Source organism: Castanea sativa, chromosome 4, assembly GCF_040712315.1.
Source record: "Castanea sativa cultivar Marrone di Chiusa Pesio chromosome 4, ASM4071231v1".
Taxonomy (NCBI): domain Eukaryota; kingdom Viridiplantae; phylum Streptophyta; class Magnoliopsida; order Fagales; family Fagaceae; genus Castanea; species Castanea sativa.
This window is the reverse complement of record NC_134016.1, coordinates 312551-323128: the sequence shown is the minus strand read 5'-3', so window position 1 is coordinate 323128 and position 10578 is coordinate 312551. Positions and strand designations below refer to the sequence as shown.

At 35.3% G+C, this 10578-nt stretch overlaps 1 protein-coding gene across 1 annotated transcript; it reads left to right on the top strand.

The window, feature by feature from the left end:
- Positions 1 to 1823: 1823 nt before the first annotated feature.
- Positions 1824 to 3104, top strand: LOC142631373 (uncharacterized). The gene has a single exon (XM_075805510.1). The coding sequence runs from the start codon at positions 1824 to 1826 to the stop codon at positions 3102 to 3104; it is 1281 nt and encodes a 426-aa protein (XP_075661625.1).
- Positions 3105 to 10578: the final 7474 nt, after the last annotated feature.

Sequence of the window (10578 nt, the reverse complement as noted above, 5' to 3'; positions counted from 1 at the left end):
ATTATAGTGGCAGGATTCAAGAAACATGAACTTCTCTTAATAAACAAGCTTGCTAAAAGTTGATAGCCACACTTGTTTTATTATAAAAGCAGGTAACATCAATAATAAGAATTTACAGAGCAGTGCCATATTGAGCAGTATATATTCATATCTTATATAAAGAACAAATGAATTAGTATAAAGAGATCAATTTGTCATATTGAGTAGTGCCGTATTGAGTAGGCCATTATTATTATTATTATTATTATTATTATTATTATTATTATTATTATTATTATTGTGTTTGGCATTTGTCATTTGTACTTTGTAATGGGTTGTTATTTGGAAAATGCAATGGGTTTTTCGTTGTAATGTGTTGTTATGTATAATGCGAATGAATGGGTAACATGTTGTTTATTTGCAATGTGTTGTTAGTTGTAAGGTGTAACGTATTAATTTTTTAAGGTTAGCGACCATGTACAAATTTGTTTGAGTTTAAAAATTTGTTTATAGTTGTTTGGTGGACTATACAATGTTATCTTTATATTTGCCTTGAGGCAATATTTTGTAGTTCATATCGAATAAAGGTGTTATATTTGTCACTAACTTTCAGTAAACTTATTTGACTTGTAGGCTTGTAATGAGTTCGATTGATTTATATCTATATTATAGTGGGGAGCTCTGCAATGATGTGACTTATGGAGTGACATATAAAGGGTCTAGTACAAAGTTAGAAATTATTCAGCTAAAAAAACGGCGGGAGATCAATTTGAAGAAGTTGAAAAAGAAAATTATGAAAGAACTAAATTTGGACTGTCGGTTGCGTGACATAAAAATTACATATCGTGCTCTTCTTGCAGTGTTCAGTGACCATATTGTCTTCACGCCTATTGAAATAAAAGGAGACAAGCATGTTAAGATTATGTTTGACAGGATAAACTCTACACCCCAATTAAAAGCTGCTGAGTTGTATATAAGTGTGGAGCCTTGTATAGAAGTTGGCGGTGAAGATGTGCAACAAACAACTTTGGAGGGTGGTGGCGGGGAAGAATTCCAATCATTACATGCAGATAGTCATCCGACTCTTACCCCGTGCACTATAATTGGGGTTATACACTACCATGTCAAGAGACACCAACTCCAATGGAGGCTTGCAGATCTAGTTATCAACAAGAATATATTCAATCTCTAGGGGGGAAGGCGAAGACAAAGACGAAGATGATGTTGATCATGGTAGAGATAAGTATGAAGAGATGATTGGGAGCGATGACTTTAACGAGAATACTATAAACTATGAAAATGTTGACAATGTCTGTCATGATGTCGTGGATGATGATGATGATGATGCTATAGAGTTTCAAGATGATATAGGCAATGGTGATCATGCTACAGTCCCTACATATGAAGCTTATGGCCTGTCATTCCATACAAACACTTGGGATAATATAGTTGATTCTTCAAATGTTGAGATACCATTTTCATCAAGTTGGGGGCGGGGAATGAATTTTGGCAAAGGGTTGATTTTCCCTAATAAAGAGGCTGTGAAACAGGCATTAATAGTTTACTCTCTGGATAACAACACGAATTATATAACTGAGTGGTCCAACCAAAATAGATTGTGTGTGAAGTGCGCAAATGAGTTATGTGCATGGAAAGTCCGAGCATTCTCGTAACCGAAGCTTAACGGATTATGGGCTGTCAAAATATTCGGCGGTCTTCACACTTGTCCATCAGTTGGGGTGTACAAAGATGGCAGAATGATGGATTCAAATTTTCTTGCCAAAGAACTGCATAAATATGTACTTGAAGCTCACACCAGCAAAATAAAAGATCTCTAAAATCTGATGAAGGAAAGGTTTAACCACGATATATCATACTACAAGATATGGGATGCGAAACAAAAGGCTATTGCAAACATACACGGGAATTGGGAAGAGTCATACCAAAAGTTGCAGAAGTTGTTGGCATATAAGGATAGTGATCCAGGTACACAAGTAAAGTTTCGGTCGATCAATGGGGACATACCGGGTACTATTATATTCAAGTATGTGTTCTGGGCTTTTGCTCCTTCCATTGTTGGATTCGCACATTGTAGGCCAGTGATTAGTATTGATGGAACTCATCTTTATGGAAAATATAAAGGAAAGTTGTTGATTGCAATGGCTACCGATGCTAATAATGAGATTTTTCTGCTTGCCTTTGCGGTTGTGGATGATGAGACGGGGGCCAGTTGGGGATGGTTTTTAGAATGCTTGCAGACTGCAATACGGGATGTGGTATCCGATTCTGGCATTTGCATAATATCAGACCGACATAAAGGTATAATATCATCCATTGCACAGTGGCCCAATAATTATGTTCCGGTATATCATAGATATTGTATTAGACATGTGGCTAGTAACTTCAACACCCATTTTAATGACAAATTCTTAAAGTCTTTGGCCTTGAAAGTAGGATACGAGCATCAAGATCGCAAACTTGAAAAAATATTGGATTGCCTTAAGGAAGTTGAACTCAAATTCAGTAAGGATCTCAATCCCAATATAGCAAAAAAGAAGCCGTACTCCTATCTAACGAAGGAGGGTCTAGATAAGTGGACACTGTCACATGATGGTGGACGCCATTATAAGGCAATGACTACCAATATGCCTGAGTGTTTCAATGGAGTTCTAAAAGGTGCACGTGGACTACCCATATCTGCATTGGTTGACTACATTTGGTGCAAACTTGTCGCCTATTTCAATGATCGGCGCACTAAAATATTGGGTGATATTGAACATGGTCAGAAGTTCAGCAAGCATGTCATGGAGAAATATGAAGCAAATTACGAAAAAGGGACAAGACACTATGTGAGGCCATTTAACCAGCAGAACGGTGTATATCAGGTTTGCACAACACATAATCCACACAGCTCTAATGGGGGAGACCATAGTCATGAAGTAAGATTGCTGGAGAACACATGTACTTGTGGCAAATGGGAAATCTATAAGATCCCTTGTTCACATATGATTGCAGTTTGTATCAGGGAACATGTTAATGCAATGAGGTATATTGACCCATGTTATACTTTACAACAGCGACTTGCCACTTATTCACATGAGTTTTGTGTGCCCAAGGATAAGTAATTATGGTAGGAGGTTGCCGGCCCAAAGTTGTACCCTGACCCTGAAATGTTGCGAGACAAAGGTCGACCTATGTCAACAAGAATAAGAAATGAGATGGATTGGAGGGAGAGTCAACCCAAGCCGAAATGTGGAGTGTGTCATGAAGAAGGCCATAACCGCAGGAGATGTCTGAATGTGATTCGCGCATCAACAAGCAGTCACGTTCCAAACTAGGTAAGCAACGCATGCAATTTTTTTTTTTTTGGGATATACTTATTAGAAGTTAGCAGTGGTTTGATTGTTGAGTGTGAGAGTCATTTCCCTTGTGGCGTATGAAAATCTTTTGTGAATTTTTATTACAAAACTGTTGCAAAAATCATTCCTAGGAATGCAAATGTTGATGATTCTACCCATATTGATGGCTATGAGTTGATTACTTAATAAAGATAAAAAGGAGAAGAGAAAGGGGTTTTACAATGGCTTATTACAATAAAAATTAGCCAAAAAGGGGTTTTATATATTAATTAAGCTGTCATTTTATGAAGTATCTTGCAAGTGGCTGACAACAAACGCCTTAGGGATATTTTATATATATGTATGTATGTATATTTCACTTGTACACACCCAAAAGGCATATAATTATGAACTTTTTAGGAATATTTGGTTTTTGGATTTACTGTTTTTTTGTATTTCCATCTGGCACAGTTGTTTATTTTAATGAACAAGCTGCACCACCCAGCTGATTGTATCTCATAAATTTTCATTTATATGCTTGCTCAAAAATTGTTGTTGCACTCTCTTATACTTCTTACAACTGTTGACTTAAGTTCTATTTGAACTTTATATTGGTAGCCTTAAGTTTTTTCTTTATGATTGCAGCTTGGTCGTTGATAGATGGATAAAGTTCAAGGCCTTGAGTTGTAAAATATGAGAGATTAGGGTTACATTAATATATCCCTCACCTTAGCATATATTTATTAGAGAAATAGCATGATTACAAAAATACCCTTACACTAATACAAAATAACAAGTTAATATAAAAGAGTATTGTGCGTCCCAAAATTAGGCTCGTGGGCCTCGTAGGGATTTGGGCTCACAATCTATTTGTATAGTGGGCTTCTGGATTTCCTACAAAGGGTGATGTTATGCCCGGCAGGCCCGCGTACTAGGCTTCCCCACTGTCTCTCCCTTCTCTTCCTCGGGGGGAACTGACACCGCTCTCAATCTCTAGTCTTTTCTCCCTCTGAAATTTCCAACCCCTATCACTGATTCTTCTTTGTCTATTTATAGCCAAATTTAGTGGAATGGTCATAATTATTCTCTTGATGGGCGATGGGAGGGGTCCAATACTATTACCCTTTAGTAGGGGTTTAGTTGGGAGTGGGAGAAAATGAGTGGCATTGGAACTGGCTCCACCGCTGGGTTTGATGCTCGGCATGGGTGTTCCCTAGGCAATGGAAAAGAGGTCCAATACCGTTTCATCTAAGTGGACACTGGGTGGTGGGAAGGAGAAAATGATAGTAGTGCGGGGACCGAATCCGTGGGTAAGTATATGCTCGGTTGGACACGCCACAGGCTGCTTTGAGCGCTCCTAGATCGGACCTCTTGGACGGCACGAGCATTACCACGTGTGGTCGGGAAGGGGCCTCTATAAAAGTTAGTCCTTATGGGCCTTAGGGCAATTGGGCTTGACAGGGGATAGGGCTCGTACAAGTGATGCAGGACAACCTAGGCTTCCTACCTAGATTAGTCCTACAATAGAACCTTAGGCTTCCCACCTAAGGTGTTTGGATTCACCACCAAACAAATACAATGCAATTTTGCAAATAATCTGAATAATAATAATCATAGTCTGAAAATACAAAAGAAATCATCTAGAGCTTTATATGCAGCTTCCAGGATCATAATGATAAGGATAAACTCTCCTAAACAAATCCTAAACAATCTCAAATGCTTATCCAATAGTTCTAAACAATCTCAAATACTAATCCAATACTAATCAAATAACTATGTTACAATCTGAAATTATCCACTGAAAATCTAAAATAAAATATCGAAATAACTTCTGGTTTGCTCTGCATTAAAGAGTTTATTTTCAGTAAAACAAAAGGTTTTGAAATGGTGAACTGCAGTTGCTCAAGGATAAGGTAGCCTCTAAAAGATTAAAAAAAAGGTAGTGGAGTAGGTCTCTCTCTCTCTCTCTCTCTCTCTCTCATTTTTAATTTTTGTTAGGTCAGAGTGGAGATTGAATGAGATAGTAGCTTCTAGAAAATCAACAAGGATAGATATAACTAGGAAAGATTTGAATATGTCATTAAGGCTCAGGTTGTCATCATGTATGGTTTGTTTGGCTTTTACATGACCTTGAAAGATACTGAGAATATATTTCCATATGCTTAGTTTCACTTGTTTTGTTTTCATGTTAACAACTGTTCTGCTCTTTATAAAGTTGCTAAATAAGCAACTTCTCTTAGGAGGAAGTTATTATATTGTTAAGAATTAAGATAAATAAATATGTGTATATATATATATATATATGCAGGAAAAATAATAAATAGTGCTCACAAAAATTCATTTTAGGTTTTGTGAACCTTTGATGGATTCATATGGTGATGAAATGGTATCTAGAGGAGAAAATCATGCTCCACTGCTGACCGAATCATCAGTCTCACATGAGGATGAAGCATGCATAGTTAATTGGAGAATATCAAAATCGCACAGAGGGGCTCATATCTTGAGGAAATTGTTCTCTCAGTTCATCAAAGAGATTGTTGAGGGAATGATAGGATATGTTCGCCTTCCAACCATCATGTCCAAACTCCTCTCTGATAATGGCAGCCAGTTTGGTGATTTTAAACTTACCATACCGGGCATGCTCAGAATATATGGCTTTGAAAGGCGAATTCTGGACGATATACTTTTTAAACTCATCATTTGCTTTAGTCATGTGGTCGGCCTTGTGTATACTTGTTGCATTAGTTTATATAATGGAAATTATTATTGCATCTTTGTTGAGATTTAACTTTGCCAACATGCATGATTAGGTCATAAAGCTTCTTCTTGTGAATTTGAGTTCTTTAGTGCGATTCTAGGACCTTTGTTTAGGATCATGAATGAACTCCTCTCCCATCTTTGGGATATTAACGTCTTCTCATAGCTAATGCAAAGAATTTGAAAGTTGCTTGTATAATTGTTGCAAAGAGTTGCATGTCACGTTGCATTTAGTATTTCTGCTGCACTGAAGTGAGCAGCAAACTTGCATCAAGGCATCTGGTTTTAGATACAAGCTACTCTTGTACAATGCTCAAGCACACTTATAGTGATATTTTAGTTTGATTGTAATTTCTGATTGCATGTGCATATTAATTGTTGACATTCTAGTGGATAAATGACTTTCTTTTTAAAGTTAGATACAAGGCTGACTCACTCGACTGTAATTATAAAATATTGCAGAGTATAAAATTTTCTATTAATTATAATTATTTAATTTGTTGCTTTAGGACACTGCCAAATCCTTAATAGAGGATGATACATTCTATACCATGAGCTTGCTTAAGAAGGGGGCCTCTCATGCGTATGCACCCCAGAGTCCTATATGTTGTATATGTAATTGCCTTTTGTCGAAGAATTCTTCTAGCTTTAGCATTCGCGTTTTTAATTGTGGTCATGCAACGCGTCTTCAATGTGAAGTTCCGGAAAATGAGGCATCAAGTAGAGGTGCCTCATCTGGATGCCCAGTTTATATGCCAAAGAAGAAATCTCACAAAGCAAGAAGCAAATCGATTCTTGCAGAAAATGGTTTAGTAAGTAAATTTTCGTCCAGGCCACAACAATCACATGGAACTAGTATTCTACACCCCCATGAAAGTGATGCATTAGAGAATTTCTATGGGCTTCAGCAAATTTCACGGGTAAGCATCGACTTATAATCGTCATTATCTTTTCCATTTCCTGGACTTCACAAACATTGAAAATTAATCAAATGTGAATTGGATGCTGCAGTTTTAGATCTTGACTAATTTGCAAAAGGACCAGAGATTAGTTCAAATAGAACACATGCCTCAGTTGAGGCTTGCACCGCCAGCTGTTTATCATGAAAGGGTAAAGAAAGGAACAGATATTTTTACAGGAGAAAGTAGCAACGGCCTTGCGAAAATAGAGAAACAGAGTAAAAGCAAGCAATTAAGGGAGCTAAGAGTAAAAGGATCATCTCTTCGGTTCCCTTTAAAATCAAGTATATTTGGTGAGTTGTGTTATAAATTCAATTTTAGAGTTACTAAAATTTTGTGATACTTTCCAATTCTAACATATGGGAAGCTCGGATATAGGCAAGGAGAAGACCAGCAAGCGGTAATGCGAGTATCATGTATAGAACATACCGGAGATGATGAAGACCATTTCGGCTGAGATTTTGACTTACTTTGTTCTTCTTTTTTCTTTTTTGTATATTTTCATAATTGATTTGTTTATATTAATTTTGGGGGGCTTGGTTGTTGCTGGTTGTTGTATCTGTTTATATCTTAGAGTAAAATTGTACATGAACCATGGAGAGGCACTTGTAATGAAATTGAAATAGAATGCAATCAAATAATGAAGGAATATTTTCACCAGCCTTTCTTTTAGAATGTGGACATATATATGAAAAGACAAGTAAAAAACCATGCTTTTCCAGAGGGGAGGTAAAAAAAAAAAAACTAGTGATGTGCTAATATCAATGAGATTGAGTTTTAAAATTAGCAAATTGGTTTAAAGCATTTGTGGAAGAGGAGAAAAATGAAGCTGAAATGTATCAGAAATTGTAGAAGTCAAAAGATATGATAAAAAGGAAAGATTCATTTTGAAAAAAAAATCTGGAAGATAGAGTGCACTGTTGGCACTTGGCACACTACATATGATATGACCATTAAAATAATGATATATTTGTAGTGATAAAAGGATAAAAAATACAAAAAATGTTTTTTTTATAAAAAAATAGAAAATACTTGAAGTAATTGTTTTATATATATATATATATATATATATATATATATATATATATAAGACCTCACTACATAATATTTCTATATTCTCATGCATCATGTGGGTCTGTGGCTATTATTTTTAAAGTTTAACTGTTAAATTGCATGTTCTTTATGTTTTTAACATATATGTCAAATTTCATGTTAAACAGATGTGATTTATTATTTGATGTATAAACTTATTTTTTTATGCATAATCTTAGAATACTAAAACTTGAAATTTCAATATTTGATTGATAATATAACTATTGATCTTTAATTTTTTTAAAATTTTGCAAGCATTAAGGATGTAAGAAGAAAATATAATTTAATGATGAATTTGTCGAAGTTCACGTTCAATAAAAATATATTGAGTGGAGTTGTCTAAGGCTAAAATTAAGTTTATAGCCAAACTTTGTCCATTATATAATTATATTTAAAAAAATAAAAAAAATAAATTCAAATTCCATAGTTAAACTAGTTGACATTTATAATAAAACTATTATAATAGTAGTGATGTTTTGGATTGAAATGACTTTGAGAGAGAGAGAGAGAGAGAGAGAGAGAGGACAAATTCGGGGATAGTAAGTAGATAGTACCAAACACGCTTTGCATGCGTAACACTTTTTTATGTGCATGCTTTGCAGTGAAGGTCCAGAGATTCATGCCCTTAAAGATAGCCACGAAGCCCAGGTTTTCTGGAAGTCTTTTCCTCCCCTTATGGCAGACTCTTTTCTATGGGTCTGACCTTATTGAGTGGCTAAGGTTAAATTGTCGCAGCTTCAAAGTGTCGTCCTCGTCGGGCAGCAACTGAGAGATTATATTTTCATTCGGTATCTGGTCTTTGTGGTTCCGTAGGAATAATATAATATTTCGAAATGAAAATATCAAAGGAATTTGAAAGCGAAGGTTCTTTCGAAGGCCATCGAGTTTGCATACATTGGTATCAGCGGGAAGCAGGCTCGTTCACGTATCAAAATCCAGGTGAGATGGACCAACCCCCTTTGAATTGGTATAAGCTTAACTTAGATGGATCAACTCTTAGCAATCCTGGTTTGGCAGGAGTTGGAGGTTTGATTCGGAATGACAAGGGAGAATGGATCAAAGGCTATGCTAGAGCTATTGGGCTTACCACCAGTGTTGAAGTGGAGCTGTGGGCTTTATGGGACAGAATCAGACTATATGAATATATATCTCTACAAATCCCTGCTGTAATCATTGATTTGGATGCCCACTTAGTTGTGGACCCCCTGGAAAAGAATGATGGCCACCCAAATGGTATTGGTGCTTTGGTCAGTGATTGTAAGATCCAAATCTAGCATTGTTTCCGGGAAGTAAATAAATGTGCTGATGCCCCTTGCTAGAATGGCTGCTCTTTGTAATTTTTTTTTTTTTTAATTTTTTGGACTCCATAGTAGATGTTTTGTTTTTGCTTAGTTTAGATGCAGCTGGGTGTGTTTTGATCGGTTTGTATCTGGTTCCTAGTTTTAATTAAATGCCTCTTTTAAGAGAGAGAGATATTGTTGATATTTGGTTATTGAAATATTTTATGAAACTACTTAGAAGTGAATTATGTATTTTAAATACATTAACTTGTGAGCTTTTGACATGGTTTTGCCGTTGTGCCATGATATTGGTGATTATCCTATTTGTGTGACATGCGACTTACTTTGGGAGTATTTTTAAAGAAACTATTATAATAATTTTTTATGTTGATACTTGATATGAATTATTTGGATTGAATTGTCAAAAAAGAAAAATCTACAAGTATCTTTGAGATGTTTTTCTCATGCTTTAAACCCTTTAGTTTTATAAGGATGAACAAGTGTTTTTTCCTACTTCAATCTCTATTCCCTAATTATCTGTTTCCTATTATACTAAGAATTTTGATGGCGTCTAAGGCTAACGTAATTTATTAAATGTAAAATTCTTTATATAATCAACTTAATCAAACTTTTTTTTTTTTTTTTTTTGAGAAGGAACTTAATCAAAACTTGGTTACTGATACTAAGGGAAAAAAAAATTACTACTAAAATCCTCACCATCCATTTTACTTGTTTTAATCTTAACCGTCTATTAACATTAAAAATGGACATGGAAACTTGATACAGGATATCTACTTATTTACATTAAAAAAAAACTTGCAACCGGGGACGAAGCCATGTTATTGGCTAAAACAACAACCCACCAATGTATAAGTTGTTTGCCATCTCATGTCAAAAGGTAAACTAGGATGAAGATAAGAGAAAGATATTTCTCATTGAATGAATAGGAAAAGTACAACTCTGCTTATATACAAGGAACAGAGTAATTGAATATAAAACAAGTTTTTAAATTTTTTTTTTTTAACCCAAATCAAGTTCTCGTACTGCACTTTTTTTATTCTAAATACCAAAATTAGCCTAAATTCTCTCCCTGTTCTATACAAAGGCTGCTTCCCCTCCCAGCTTGATTTTTTTTTTATTCTTTCAATATCTTGATATATTGGTTGATGACCA